This window comes from Cyprinodon variegatus, unplaced genomic scaffold, assembly GCF_000732505.1.
Source record: "Cyprinodon variegatus isolate N-32 unplaced genomic scaffold, C_variegatus-1.0 Scaffold454, whole genome shotgun sequence".
Lineage (NCBI taxonomy): Eukaryota > Metazoa > Chordata > Actinopteri > Cyprinodontiformes > Cyprinodontidae > Cyprinodon > Cyprinodon variegatus.
The window spans coordinates 385,876-402,223 of NW_015150907.1; the positions used below are offsets into that span (position 1 = coordinate 385,876).

The 16,348-nt window shown below is 38.1% G+C and overlaps 1 protein-coding gene across 1 annotated transcript in view; it reads left to right on the forward strand.

The window, feature by feature from the left end:
* The window catches only part of cwf19l2 (CWF19-like 2, cell cycle control (S. pombe)), a 26,216-nt gene that overhangs the window by 5,077 nt on the left and 4,791 nt on the right, over positions 1-16,348 (forward strand). Inside the window, exons 7-13 of the mRNA XM_015389336.1 lie at positions 992-1,110; positions 1,405-1,903; positions 2,127-2,337; positions 3,722-3,830; positions 5,440-5,541; positions 12,284-12,403; positions 12,588-12,725. Coding sequence (XP_015244822.1) covers positions 992-1,110; positions 1,405-1,903; positions 2,127-2,337; positions 3,722-3,830; positions 5,440-5,541; positions 12,284-12,403; positions 12,588-12,725 — 1,298 coding nt within the window. The remainder of the gene's footprint in view (positions 1-991; positions 1,111-1,404; positions 1,904-2,126; positions 2,338-3,721; positions 3,831-5,439; positions 5,542-12,283; positions 12,404-12,587; positions 12,726-16,348) is intronic.

The window sequence follows — 16,348 nt, forward strand, 5'->3', positions numbered from 1 at the left end:
CTGTATTCAACACATTTCTTTTACATTTATATATATATATAAAAAAATAAATGAATTTTTTTTACAATGTTTGACATATTTTTTTTTATTAGCAAATTAAAAGAAATGTTCCTCAAGAAAAGATAAATGGTCCGTTCTAGCTTGGTGAAGGGATTTTTTTTAAACCAGCCCGCTATAAATTAGGACTCCTCTAAATGTGTTTAGTGACATCTTCTCTCTATTTTCCTGGTGTTAAGTTTTAAGGTACGCTGCTCTGAATCAAACTAAGGGGCTGGCCGCCTATTAATAATTACCTTCTTTATCAAGGGGGTGTTGTCTCATGCAATAAAGTAACTATCAAAACAACCCCTAATTCGATAGAAATGAAACTGCTGCGTTCTTTTGTGATACTGAGGAGATTAAGAAAACAACAGATTTAAGTATCCAAACAACTACCAGATGACCAGCCCCCTCCCGAAAAACGAAACCGATGTTAAATCTGACATATTTTGTGGCCCTGCAGGATACACTTTATTAAAACAGGCTTTCTCTTTTCCCTAGCCAATTCACCATTACGAGGAAGTCATAAATGCCATTAGATGTTCTTGCATCACGTTTTACCACAATCCAGAAACCACATGCATTGTCTTCCTATATGTTTGCCTTTGTACAGTTTGGGATTAAACAAATTTGGGTTCATGAGAGAAATTTCAGACACTACGGATTAGGGCATTTCATTTTCAGGATTGTTTTTGGATTGCTCTACACATAATCTCATTGAATCCATTTGAAGGTTTTTAATTGGTAAAAAATGCAATAAATCATTTCCCGAAAAGGCATCTAGTTAACCTCTTTTTTCACATAAAACGATTTTACTGGCTTACATGTGGCACCCTGGAACTCTGGGTGCGTCACACACAGGCAAGTATTGAAGGTTTGATTTAGGTTAGACCCTAATAGATGTTTTGATTAGTGTTCCTGTGTAGATATTAAGGCTTTATTTTTATTCCAGCAGGCCCTGTGGTGAATGATGGTGGCCTGAGCTGGCTGAGGAAGAGCTATCAGAGGATGAAGGAGCAAGCAGAGAGGGAGCAGCGCAGCCTCAGTGATATAGTAGCTCAGAGATATGGGGTGAGGATTGCAATGAATGTGTTCATTCACAGGCTAAAATTACTCAGAAATGGTTAAGGATTGGTCTCCTGTTAACAGAAACATTTACAAATAAGTATTGACCATGACTCATCCTGATCAGTTCTGTGAGGAGAAACCTATCCTAGAAATACGTTTTAAAGCAAGGTGAAAATAAGCCATGATGACCTACCAGGAATAAAGCTGCATGAACACTAATATCAGATAGTGAGGAAACCTTTCTGATGTCCCCGAAAAAACTTAAACATCTTTGTTTTTTTTGTTTTTTTTAATCAGTCGATGGAGGAATTTCAGAAGAGGCTTGCTGATGCGGAGAAGGCTGTGTACGGTCGGAGTAGAGGAGACAGAGAGCATTCAGGGAGAGAAGGATGGCGGAAAGGAGAGGAGGATGCCAGCGAGAGATGGAGGAGAACAGAGGATGATAGGCAAGATCGGGATCGGTGGAGAAAATGTGAACGAGACTTGTCACCACTAGATAAAGATAGGTCACGGAGGGGAGATGAGAGGGAGAGGTACAGGGGAAGAGAGGAGGACAGGAGCCGAGATGGAGACAGGTGGAGACACAGGGAGAGAAGATGGGACAGAGGACGAGACGACGGAAAAGACGATGAAAAAGAAAGGGATCGTTATGGAGATAAAAGAAAAGACTTCAGCACACAAGCATCATCATCATCATCATCATCATCTGGAGAGAGTTGGAGTCAGCGTTCCTCCTCTCTTGGCTCATTAAAAGCCCGTTTCCTCAAACCCTCAGATGACGACGAGAGCTCTGAAGGTGGGTTCAGCCATGTGTTCAGGATCCTATAGTCCCTTTTTGTAGGTACCTAATAGAATCCTTTATAAAGCGATCCATTAAGTTGGTTTGAATCATTTTTATAGCCTCTAAAAGGTTTCGAAAGGAAGCAGCAGTGATGCTAGAAATATGTTTTCTGACAAAGAATAAAAATAATCTTTTATTACATTTTAAACGTACGGTGGGTCTTTGTACTGTTCTGCAGCGCCTCAGCGGCCTCCTCCACCTCAGGCCTCCAGCGGCTTCCTAAAACCCGGCTCTGATGACGAGGACCCCTTCCCAAAGAAGAGCAGCACCCAAGCATGGAAAAAAGGCAGCAAGTCTGCTCATGAAGCCGACGGGGGAGAAAATCTTCAGGAGAGCAAGCTTCAGGCAGAGAAGACCGCAAACATTCCTCACGCAGCTCCATCAGCAAGGTTTGAGGATTTTTGTTTGTTAAATGGTGTGACAGGCAGTAGCTGAAATCATTGGCAAGTTTATCTTGCAGCATGACTAAAACCTGCAGATAGAGAGCACTGAGAACATCGATATTTAGGTCTTTCCACAGATAATTCAAAGGATATGTTGTCATTCTAAGTAGGGCTGAAACAATTATTTGGATTAATCAATTATTGAAATAATCGTTAACTAATCTAGTAATTGATTAATTGTTAACTGGAGTTTAGAGACTCTAAACTGTGTCTTTAGCTGACAGAGCAACCCACCTGGAGGAGCAATTATACCAAAATTGAAAAAAATTAAAATATGTAAACATTTAGTATTTAAGATAAAAAATCTTCAATATGCTCTATCCAGAACTCATCAGGTGGAAAATATTTAGTTTCACCTGGTTTGTTTTTGTTTAAAGTCTTCTTTAAGAAACCATTTGCTATCTGATTATTAATCGACTGATTAATCGATTTGCTAAATAATCATTAGTTGCTGCCCTAATTCTAAGTGATGATTTGGCAATAATAATCCAATGAGCTTTACAAGAAGGCAAAAAGAACATTTAAATAGCAAAATAGACTTTGGGCTTTGTTTAAAAAGAGTGTTCAGTATTCCTAAAATTTAAAGTTGTAAAAGGATTCATTATGTAAAACGTAAGCTTTTAAGTCACGCTTTAATCACTTCTCAGTGATAAAGTCAGGTTCTTGGATCAAAGGCCGAAAGGAAATTACAACGTTTCACTTCTTTATAAAAGAAAATCATCTATTAGTCTGAGGTCATGTCTTTTGCTGGGAACAAAGCACAACAAATGTCTGAGGGAACACCAACCTGTGAAACCACTCTGCTCCTCACAGACAGCCTCTGTCTCAGATGATTGCAGAGTAGCTCACCGCTTTCTTATAAGAACGAAAAGAAAATGTAAAAGTAAAGATGGCATCTTAAAAATAAAAGTAACAATGCAGGTTGTCATGGTGTTCTGGTGTGATATGTGGGCCAGATGTCAGGGTATCACTGCTTTGTAAGACATCCCTTGTTTCGCCTCATTAGACTAAGTTGTTTTGGTAAACGGGCAGTCAGAGCCCCCTGCAGCATGAAATGAGCCTATATGGTGGGAGCAGGCGGAAATGATCCTGTGAGAAGTGTAATAGTGTAGAACGCTGCTTCCCAGGCAAGGCTCTTATTATCGCTGGAGGGGCCTGACAACTCGAATGGATAATATCAGATAAATGGTGGGAGGGATCTCAGAAGCAAACAAATAAACTGAGTGATCAAAAAACTTCAGAATAAAATGGAAAATGGTTTCTGAATCAGCGAGAAGATGTGTATTTTACACTACTTATCTTTTTACTCTTTTTGAATCTCTTTATACAGGAATGAGAGTGAAAGTGAGGAGGAGGAGGAAGAGATTCCACTCCTGTCAGAGGAAGAAATGAACAAGCTGGGGTCAAAGCTGATAAAAGCAGAGATCATGGGCAATACGGTGAGTTGGGTTTTTATTAGTTTGAAGTATTCAGAAAAGCTCTCAAAACAACTTTTCCTCAAAGCAAAGAGAAACTTTATGTACGCATGGAGCTGTAACGATGCCCAAACCTTTATTTTTTAAATCATTCTCCGTTCTTGGTCGCATGGATTGATCTGCATTGATTATTAATTAGGGTGACCATATTTTCTTTTGGGAAAACCAGGACACCTTGGAGCGGGGGGGGGCGATATTGAAAGAACAAATGTCTCATCATCGGGATTTGCTCCGTGATCAGAGGAAATGTTACTTGGCGCAGAACAGTTGTGAAAATTTGAAGTTCAGTTTAATATAATACAACTATGTGAATAGTTCCGTCTGAAATTAATGAAAATAGTTGTTTTAATGGTTATAAAGTCAGATATGTGGCGGTAATGTTTGGTTTATCTAAAGGTTTTAATCTGTTACTGTGTAAATGAGTTTGGCTGTAATTTAAGGTCAGATTCTAATAGATCTGCAGGGTGGGAACTATAAATCTGATAGGAGTTTAATTTTTTTATTGTTGTTTTGCACAATATGCTTAACTAAGTATTTTTTGTTGTTGAATATTACAGATTTTGCAGATATATTTTGTAGATGCATTGTTTAGATTTACTTATATATTTCTAACCCTTTTATAGAATAGAATAGAAAATCCCTTTATTGTCCCACAATGGGCAAATTTACAGCAGCAAAAAGATTATTGAAAATGGTCACACAAATGAGGACCTTAGAGAAATGTATAAGAATAACATGATAGGGAAGAGTTAAAATATAAAAAATAAATTTCTGTAAAGTGTTTTAACAATATAAAACTGGAGAATAAATAACCAATATGCAGCTATGGACATTTTTACAGTAATGGATATTTGAAAATAGCAGCAACATCAGAGATGTGCAAAATGACAGCAGCAGGTTATTTAACTGACTAAGGTTTCTATCATTACATTTGATTTGATTTGTTCCTGCTCCCGGTGGTTGGAACCTTTATTCCACTCTGGATTCTTGTGAGTGTAGTCTTTGCTCACTTTAACTTTTTTTTAAATAAATAAATAAACAAAAAGGTTTTGAAAACCTCGGTATTCATTCTTTTCCTGCATTGTGTGTCAACTTTCACGGTTGCTAAGCAACAGAGCATACGGCGGTAAAACCCGCTGAAGGGAGGACCTGTTCGAATTTACAGACAGAACTCTTCCGGCCTCCTTATTTTCAAGGACTTGGAAGGATCCAGTCTAGGTAGACCGCGTCCTTGGAGGATGCAGCCCAGGTTTTTGAACAGAGCCTCTGATTAAGAGCAGGGCTGCCTGCACTGACGCGGCTCAGGGATTACGTCACACGGAGCGTCGTGCGCAGTGAAATCAGGACATTTCCTCACTTTCTAAAAAAAACCCGGGACGCCCGGGACAGGACGTGAAATACGGATATGTCCCGGGAAATACGGACGTTTGGTCACCCTATATTAATGTCATGGTGTGGCCCTGGTCTGGTGTTCAGGGAGCCTTTTCATTGGTCCATGCCACAATGAGCTTTGGGTGACTTAAGAGGACCTACCCACTAACATATCGTTATGTTTGATTGTTTTGTTTTTTAGGCTATGGTTGAGAAACTGAAGTCACAGCTGGAAGCAGCTCAGAAAGCAAAGGAGATTCATGCTGCCAGAAAGAAGGAGCATGAAGCAGCTCAGTCAGCCCAGGTTGGTCAATTTCCATTTTAAATTCTTAGGGCCACCAGCAAAGATCAGGTGGTTCATAAAACTGAGCTGATAATTTTTGATACGGTGTAACCAGGTGGGGAACATTTCCAAAGCTGGTTTTGTTTCATTGTTTACATGCAAGCTAGCATCTTTTTTTTTGTTTGTTTTTAAAGATGATGTTGCACCTGCATCCCCTCTTTGCTGCCATGTTGCTTGTTTACTTTGCATGAGCTATCTTTTCCAGCCCAATTTCTTTCTCAGTGGTTTCATAGTGATTCTGTTGCAGTGTCACAGTGCCACCAAAGGGCCCGGCGTATGTACTGCAGCATCTTATGTGGTGCTGTTTGCACCAAATTTTTCTAAATTGTTTTTGATAAAATACCTTGTTCATCTTAATGTAGACGAGGCTTTACACCCCCCTCCTCTGAAGGCAGTGTTGTTTTGAACAGCCATCTTAGATTTAGTCTTAGTCTTAAGTTTGGTTTATGCTCAGACAGGAGGCCTCTGATTGGTCAAATCTACATCGGCTCTACACTATTCGTATCTCCTGTTTGGTACCTTACAGGCTTGTTTTGTTTGTATGACCGCCATTGTGGAAAACGACTCGTGGAGTTGCACCAGCTAGAAGAGCGAGGTGCGTGAACACGCTGGGACCCTTTTTCCACCTGGATCCCTGCTCTTTTTTGCCCTCATGTCCCTCTGTTGTTGCACAAACTTGCCCTTAGCGTTTTTCTCACTTCCTCGCCGCCTTGGCCGTTTCTAGACCCACCGCTAGTTCGTGATTGTCCCTCTTGCATTGTGACCTTTAATAACAGCGCAGATCACGCTTCAAAATTGGCCATAAATCAAAAATATCTGCGTCACACCTGCAACAAGCTCACTGCGACACACTGCTGTGGGAGTATAACCAGCCCTTTAGTCTTCAGGACGAAAACGATTATTAGCTTTAGTCGCAGTTTAGTTATTATGATAGCTGATGGTTTTAGTCGACTAAAACTTAAAAAAGGTTTTAGTCCAGTTTTAGTTAGCTTTATGTTGCTAAAAAAAGTTTACCTTTACAATTTCGAATAACAACTGGATTCTTTACCAGACTGACAGCTTTAGCCTAAATACTACAATTGCTGGGTTTCGAATGTTGATGTGCAGTTCATCATTGCTGTTGGGCAGAAAACTTTGATTTATAGAATTCTTTTTTTTTTTATGAATTAATGTCCTATTTTATTTTAAAACAAATAAAAAAAACCGTCTGCTGCTGTAACAATAACAGGTTTAGTTCAACACATCATATTGGTTAATATATCAGACAGACAAGCTAACAAAATGTACAAAAAAGGAATGTTTTTAGACATACTAGGTTTCCATCCCAAACACTTCCTGATATACTATGAATTGTGCATTACACACAGATCAATTAAATCTTCCTTGCTCCAAAAAAAAAAACAAAGAAAAAGAAATTTTTCTTTCTACTTTGGCAATTTTGGCTTTATTTCTTAAATTTACTCCTTGGTTAGTGCTGCTCAGGGGTCAACGTAGATTTAAAATCACAGGGTTTTGATGTAAAAAAAAAATACAGAGAGAACCTACATAATTGCCTTGTAATGCCATATCAATCAATTGCTAAATTGAATGAATATGTGAACTAAAATGTTGAAATATTTAAAGGAAAAAGCGAAAATGTTTAAATGATATTTCAAGGAAACATTTTCATATGTGAATAGGTAGAAACAAGAACTGTGAGAAATATTCAAATATCCATATACATTTTCACCTGGGTCTTAATTCAAGAATAAACAGTATGCAGTGAAATATTTAGTTTGGATATATTTTGTTTGCATATAAATTAAGGGATTCCTTTTGGAATCAATGTCCGTGGCACTGTCTGCGGTCACCTACAATTTTGGAGAGGCGCGCCAGAGTGTCTGTGGAAGTGTGTTGATTTCACTGCGACACACACGCAGACAACCTGGTTTCTGAGCATAAACCAACAGGAGGTGAGTGTAAATTTAGGGATTCCTTTTGGTAGAAATTAAGGACTGCTTAGTATGACCTCTTGTAAGTTTGAAGGAATAAAATCTTGATAGTTGCACTAAGGGCTTGGCAGGGGATGATCAGCCACATATAGTTAGGAAGTATAGGAAGAGACATACTGCTGAGAGCAAACCATCAGTGTGGAGACTCAGAGCTACGTATGTGCAAAGATGCATTTCTGCAAAAACACAGATGGAAGATCAGATTATCAGAGTTCAGCCGCTGTATCGGTGTTCTGTCAGACACCTGGACCATTCTGGATTATTTTCACACCGCCGCTGCTGCCATTACCTAGCTGTGCTCATGCAGAACGAGCATGGTTCATCCTTAGTAGTGGGCTTCATGTTCAGACAGCATGGCTGATACTGCTTAGCAGATTACATCACATTAATGCAGTTTAAATGTCTGACCAACCACCCGCTAATTTTTACTTAGTCTCGTCTAATTTACTAAAACTCACACCCATAACTCTCTAAGTTTTCATCAAGAAAGATCCATGTTTAGCTCGTCCGTTTTCGTTATCATCATGAAAAAAAGGAGCAAAACAGAATAATTTTGTCATAGCCATCCTTGACGAAAACAACACTGTCTGGGGGGTTCATGGTTTAGCTGGGAATTAGAATTCACAATTAGCTAAATTTATTTGCTGCAAAAAAAAATCTATATATTTCAAAGTGATCAAACAGAAGAAATGATGATCTTTCTCATTTCTTAAATGCATGCTGCTCCTGAGAGCTTCTTACTTCTTGTGCTGATAACGATAGTTTCCAGCAGGGTGCATTTATCAGCTAGCACTCAGCTATGTGGATAAAAGGACTCACTTTTAAACACATAGACACACAGGGAGCACATAAGCTTCCCCATCACTCACACTTTTTTTGGATTTATCTCCTGCTACCACTAAAAGTCTAAACGCTAATCCAAAAGCCTTAAAGCTATATTTGTTCTAAACCTCACAGATACAGAGTGCTATAAACCGCTGCATCAGTCACTTTAGCATGCTGTTAAAAACAACCCTGAGACTCAAGCTTTGCTTCAGATGTAACTAAAGTCTCTGCGCTGATGTCTGTCTGCTCCTAAAAGGGAGTCTGTTTGAAGTGTGTTTGGTGTTCAGCTCTGATGTCTTGCTGTCTAGGTTGAAACTGTTCAAGTTGTGCACTTCAGTAACGACTAATACGAAACAAATGCTCTTTACTTGACACCAGCAATTTAAAAGCATGATGTTATTGTTTTAATGTGTTTCTTATAATAGCTAAAAAATTTGACAGTTATTGCAGTTATTTGGACATCTGGTCTAAAAAGTCCCACAACGGATTAATTTTTGGCTGCAGCTACGTATTCCCTATCCAGAAAGAAATCAAATTAGGGAATAATGTTCCTAAATAAACCTACCGGTAAATTAAACTGGACAACTTTCCCTTTCTGAGGTCTGGTAGGATTACCAAAATATTCTAGAATAATGCTTTAAAATGCTTTAAATAATCATGCTTTAAAGAAGTTGTGAGCTTATGGAAGGATATCAAGAAGGTTTGACTCAGTTTGCCTCCAGTCACTTAGGAGACAAACATGAAATATTGGTAGAAAATTGTTGCTTAATTGAATATAACTAGAATTGCATATAGTAAACGTTTCTCTAATGTTTCTGGAATTTTGCAAACATTATTTTGTTAATCCTATCCTATTTAAAAATAAGTAAAAAAAACTCATAAAATAACTATATTTGCCCTTAATTTAAGCAGGTAAATAAGATGATTTACCAATGGAAAGAATATTTTTACCCTTGAAATAAGATAGATATTATTCACTCTTGATATAATAATGGAGTTTTTTTCTTGTTATTCTAAATGCAAATCATCTTGTTGCAGTGGTAAATGTTTTTACCCACGTTGAGGAAAAAATACTTATTTCAGAAAAACTTATTGGATGTAACTTTTTGCAGGCCTTAAAATAAAAACATGTAGTCTCATTTAAAAAAATCTTCTAATTGTTTTTTTGTTTTTACAAAGTCTTCAAATATCAGCTGTTTTACTGTTAACCTTCCTAAAATGACTTTAACACTAATAAAAGTAAATAAGAAATATGATATAAATAAAGAGTAAACAAGGCTGGCTGAGGTGCATGTTTATCTTGTCACCGTGAGCATTGACTGTGACATAGAGCGCCCCCTTGAGGTCAGTAGTTTCTATTCAAGCAATCAGGGAGTAAATAGTTTATATGGAGGATGCGTGGAAAAATAAATTTCAGTGTCGCAATTACAAACATACATCTGGATTTTTGCATATCGTAACTGACACTTTAATTGGAACTACGGTACATACTTTACTCGGAGGACTCTATGATTTAGTTTTTCATCACCTGGGGGTTTGTTTGGGGTTATAAAGATGATAAATATGCAGAAACCCACAGGCCAATTTTAAACCGCGGGGAAGGAAATGTGACGCTTTGGGTGAGTTTCTTTTCTAAAATCTCCAGGAACCTTATTGAAGTGAAACTGAGATCTCGTTCCCCCTAATAGGGGCCTTCCATGGATCTTTTAACGGGATATTAATTCCATACATGTTGCAAAATCACACAGAAATAGTTAACATGACCCAACATCATCCTTCTTTCATCATAATAAAGACTAGATCCTATCTAAATCAAAGATCCCTCCCTTTGTATTCCCCTTCTTTGCGATAACACTCAGTTCTGCAGGAAAAAGAAGAATGTAGACAGTATTGACAGAGTCTCGCTAATAGTGTTGCACATGATTTATCATATATAATATATTAAATGAAGGAGCAAGATAATCAAACTAAAAATGAAGGGGGGAAATCAGTATGAGGTATTTTTTTTCTTCCAAGTTTTCTTTTTCTAAAACTTCCTATGCATATTTTTTAGGGATGCCAGTGATGGTGGTAAAGGATTCCTTAATAGTTTTCCTCATTCAAGCAAAAGAGCCATGGGGAAAAAAACATTTCTGCTAAAGGTGTCATAATCGTTAGGCTTCGGCGCAGCTTTCAGCTCAGTGAATTTATTCACTCCAACCTGAAGGACGGTGATTTGTGATCATTTAAAAAAAACTGAAGCATTTTGGCTCATCTTCAGTGCTCAGTGGCTTATGTCTGCTCTCCTTTTTATATTTATTCTTTTTTCCTGAAATGTTATCCTTGAAAGGTCTGACTTGAGAACAGAAATGTTTTTTTGTCCTTTTTTTTTATGAAGCTACAGCTATTATTTATTTTTATGAGTCAACCTCCCATACTTTGCTCCTCTTACATCCCATTTTTTGCATCCATCTGTTGGCTTCATGCCCTCTATATCTGACAAACTGCTCTTAGAAAAAGCAGTTTTTTCTTCTGTTGTTTAGTTTCTGTCAAAGGGAAAATGTTTGTGTGACCAAGAAAGTCTGTAAATGTGTTTCTTTTGCAGATCAGACGTATATCACTTGACACTTTTCCTTGACGATTTATTTAAAACAAACAGCAAGTTACCTTTTTTGAACTAAGGAGGAAAGATGGACATGCATTTTGCTTTAAAATGTAGATTTACATTTTTTTTTTAGTTTCCAGTGGTTCTATGGCAAATAGAAGATTTTTTTAAAAAATCAAAATTGGGTTTAGACATTATGTTTTTCTGATATATGACTATTGACATGCGAGAAATTCTGAATATGTTTATTAAGAATGATTTATTAAACTTTTTTGTAAAGATAAGTTATTTTGTCAGAAAGTCAGTTAAATTCAATGCAGTTTATTTATATAGTGCCAATTTACGACACAAATCATCTCAAGGTACTTTACAGAGACAATTCAACCAGATCATACAGGCAGATTGGTTCAAAGTTTTCTATCCAAGTAAAAGCATCTGATTGCATCGACTCTTTAGCAGTCCTTCCCACCGAGCATTCATGTAGCGCCGATGCAGAAGATAACTCCCTTTTAACTGGAAGAACCCTTCAGCAGATCCAGGCTCAGTTTAAGCGGCCTTCTGCCAAAGCCGTCTGGGGGTTCAAAGAGACAGAAGCAGACATACAGAAAAAAAAAATAGAAGCACTGATCTTAAATGCTTTCAAAAGATAATGCAAAAGGTAGTGGTGAGCTAGCTCCACAACTGGCTCTGTCTGGGAAAGTTAAACAAATGAGCTCTGAGCCAGTTTTTTTCTCGTAGAGATTAAAAGGAGCACATATAGTTGGTCACAGCTGAGGGCAGTAAAAAAAAAATCAGAAAAAACAGGCCCAACTCTATCAACTATAATCAAAGGTGTTGATCGCAGCAGCCCAGCTTATATTTCTCATTGTTGTCTTCTTTGCTCTTGGTGAAGCTACTATAACAAATAAAACCAGGATGAGCATAAAGTTAGGGGTTGAACTAACAAATAATACAGAATGTGAGATTAGAGATAAGTTTTTTACAAAATTATGAAAAGTAGTCCCCTTGTCCTCCAGCAGTTTAAGCCTATAGCAGCACAACTTTAGAAATGGCTCAGAAATATTATTGCCCTTTATATAGTTAAGGTGTGTGCAGAATGAGCAATGTTTCTATCTGACATGTTGCCATGAAAACCTACCGGATCCTAAGAATTTGGTTAAAGCTCCGTTTTCAAGCCAAATTTTTAAGTCCGGTGCCTTTTGTGTTCTTTTAAAATACTTAAAGTTTTTATATATGCACTGATGTGTTATTGTTTGTTCACAAAGATGTATAACGTGATATTTTTTTATTTGCCTTTCTCTAGGTCACTCATCAAGATAAGGAAGTTCTGCTGTTCAGAACGGATGAGATGGGTCGTGCCTGGCCTGTGAAGGGTCCCTCTGGACCGCAGGAGCCCCATGGAGGACGGCGGAAGAAGAAACCGGTAAAGATGATGCATGATGAGATAAGAGGAGTGAGGAAATGTGGCATTGTGATCTGAATATAAACAGCCAGGAGAAATGCAGATTAGAGACTGAAGTTTTACTCAGAGAAGACTTTCTTTCTTCGTTTGTTTATGTTTGATGAAAGACAGACATTTTCTTCTCTTTGCATATCTTCCGTTTCAGGTCGAGACCCACGTTGATGGGGAGCGTGTTCGCTACTTCCAGGATGACGACAGCATTGGACTGCAGGAGATGGTGAGGAGGGAGAAGATGAGCTCCGCACAAGATCAGCATGCCCTGTATTCCCGTATGGCAGCCAAGGTAAGAATGGATCATAGATAAACAGGACTTTGGTTTTGGACTTGATGATATAGCACATTTTTACACAGTTTGATTGGTTAATTACAACCACTAAACATTAAATAATCAGAAACAAGAGTTCAGTCTTTTCTTACTTGTAAACAGTCTATGACATTCTCTCCTATTGGGCAGTTAAAACCTATAATTAAAAGATTATTGTGGAGTAGCACAAAAAGAGCCAATAGAGTATACACAACTATTATTTTTGTTCGTGCAGAGGGAAAAATAAGTATCATAGAAATGTTCAGATGCCTGAAGCTATCTGTGTGTATCAAGCATGCTGCTTTGAAAATGCTTTTTTTCCTGAGGGGTCCCTGTAGCTTCCTTTACAATTCTTAAGTTCAGTTTGAGGTTAACTGTTTGTAGGATGTAGAGAGAGACCTAAATGCTTCCTGCTTTCACAGAAAAATATTAGACAGGCTGCTGCTTATTAACAGCTGTTTAGTATTCAACATCTGACTAGTCCTTTTGACACTCTGCTGCTTAGAAGCATCTCCTAAGATGACAGGAACAATTTGAGAGAAGAAATAACTGCTGCCCCCTAACCTTAGACTGGTTTAAGGGCCATTTCCAACCACTTGAAATCCATCGTTTTTTTTAAAAGTCAGAAAAGTCATTTTTTGAAGTGAAAAGCTTAAAAGATTCAAGATATATCCCAGCAAATTCCTCATCCCCCTACAGGTCTCATTTATAATGGTCGATATTTACATAAACAATATGTTGTGCCCTTTCAGTCGCTTCCATTTTCAGGGTTTGCCATAGTAAGCCATTATGATTTGCTCGTCAGATAAGCAACGTTTTTACCCAGATTCCCCCTCACACACAACTAGATTTGAGCCCAGTTTCCCCTTGGGGCACTCAGAGATGTAAACCACTACACCAGGGGGCACTATATCTAAACCAATAAAGGGTAACAAAGCTTTCCTCTACGTCACTGATTTTTGTTAAGTTTGGTTAAAATGGTCCCCAAGAGGACAATGAACCCAAACGCAGCACAAAGCAACTGAAGTCAAAAGGAATCAGTTTTTAACAATGCTCCTGTCAACTTTCACAGCTGAGCTGGGTTGAAACGATGATGCAGGACCCTGACAGGACTGTACAGAATGCCCAAAAGCCACACTGACAAAACAATAAAAAAGTTCCTAAATGATGGAAGGATGATAAAGTTATCCAAAAAGTTTAAGACTACTTCAAGTATTTGCAACTGAAGGTTGCCTAGTTATACGGAATTTTAGGGTGTACTTTTCCTTTCTCCAACCTGGGAGCGTATGCAGCTCAGCTCAGGTACCATGTAGTTGTGTGTTGATGCGCGGTTTGCCAAGGTTAGCTCTGTCATACTGGCCATGCAAGGGTATACATCCAGCTTTTGCTTGTTTCGCTGTTTGATTCCCTCTTACACCCTGCAGCAGATGTAGACTGGTAGGTCGCAGTGCATCTGAGAGTCAGTCAGTGATTTGGCAGACTACACCTCTTTACAAGCCAAGTCCCTTTCTGTTTTTTCACTAAAGTTACCATAGAATTAGGAACCTAACTTGATCTCTGTCCAAGTTTTCTCTCATTCTGACTCCTCTTCCACTCATTCACATGTGAAGCATTAACACGCTCTCCCTTCTCTGTTCCACCACACATGCGTGTGTATCATTGAGCAGCCGTTCTGCACCTACAAAGACTGACGCTAAAAATACATTTACTGTTACCATGGCAGTGCTTCTATAAATACTGTTAGTGATCACTACTATAGATTGATGAGTTCAGGGAGAGGGGAGAAAAGGAATCTTTAGCAGTGCTGGACAACGATTTCTCCAGGCTTCATCTCTGTTATTAACCATGTAACCCCTTTATCCCTTTGTTGAAATGATTCTGTTTAATCAGTCACTGTTTTTTCAAAAACACAAAGTCATTTATCTCCGAATTAAGCAGGATGTTCTAAAAATCTATTCTGTGCTACTTAGTTAGTTCCTGTAGGTAACATTTCTGAGGGAGAAAGAATGCAGGTTTTCTGAAACTCCCTTAAGATTTGCTTAGTTGATTAAATAAACGGGTTTTACTTTTGCACCAGTTTTGATTTTGTGACTTGTCTACATTTCTTTTTGCTGTTTGATCAAGGAAAAATTACTACTACTATGCATTTTTATTTAATAATTCTCAGCTATCCTAAAGCATTGTTCTTTGCTCTAAAGTGTTTCTTCTAATTCCTTTTAAGTTAATAAAGATTTTAACCAGTGTTCAAGACCTTTCAATGGAACATTTAGACTGCTTCTCTCTGCAGACTGCATTTTAAACACCTCACTAAAAATGGGTGAAAAGTAGTAACTTACGGTAGTAAAAAACAAAAAAAAAACAGATTTTGGAGTTTCACTTTTGCTAGCCACAAAAACAAAAATTTCAGTTGATCAAAGGGACAGTTTCTCGGTGCATTTCTACATTTTGCATTTGAGGGAGAGCCGTATTTTGTGAAACAAACTTAGAGAAACTTTCATAATCGATATGACGAGGTTCTCTTTGTGTGAATTCATTCCTACTCTCAGCCTTTAGGCATTACATTGATATTTTCCCCTAACTGGAGCAACCACTTCCTCCCTCTCTCTACTACATTATTGCAGTCTTTGTTACTTGTTACTTTATTGTTCCGTTTTTCTTTCCTTCAGTCCTCCCTTCTTCCCTTACAATTGTTCTCGTATTCTTACATCGTTCAGCACAATTGTAGCTGGATTGGTTGTAATAGTGCATCCCCTGTGCTCTATGGGGGAAGGCTGTAGTTACATGGAGAGAGATGGAAGACCAAACAAAGAGAAAGCAAGGGGAAAATAACAGCAGCAAAGGAGAGGTGGCTCGCTTTGGTCTCAGATTAGAGGGAAAAGAAAATGTGGATGATTTTTTTGGTCTGTTGAACCTCCAGGTTCTCTGTTGTGACGTTGGCGTTTTTCAGTAATAAATGTTCCTGAATCCATTTTTGTTTATTGGGATGGATAACTAATTTTCCATCTCTCTCTCCCTGATGATTATTTTGGATCAAACGAACTGCATGGAGATGCTTTTGTTCGTTTGTTTACCTACTATTAGATTGTTAATGGACTAGCTTTTTTTTTATTAGTATATTTAGTCTGCAAATATATTTAGATATTTAAAGTTTAAAAATTATAACAGAAAATTTGGTCGTTCGTTTGTCACTTCATTGTTCCTGTGTTCGCTTTTCCCTTTGTTTGTTTCTTCGTTCGTTCCTTTGTTCGTTTCTTCAATAGTTCCTTTGTTCGTTCTTTCGTTGGTTCCTTCATTAGTTCCTTTGTCCGTTCCTTCTTTGGTTCCTTCATTAGTTCCTTTGTCCGTTCCTTTGTTGGTTCCTCCATTAGTTCCTTTGTTCGTTCCTTCGTTGGTTCCTCTTGTTCATTTGTTTGTTCCCTCGTAAGTTCCTTCGTTCGTTTCCTCTTTCGGTTCTTCGTTTGTTCCTTCGTCCGTTCCTTCATTCGTTGCTTTGTTTTTTCCTTTGTTTGTTCCTTCGTCCGTTCGTTCCTTTGTTTGTTTCGTTGTTGGTTCCTTTGTTCGTTCACTCCTTTGTTCCTTTGTTCCTTTGTTCCTTTGTTCCT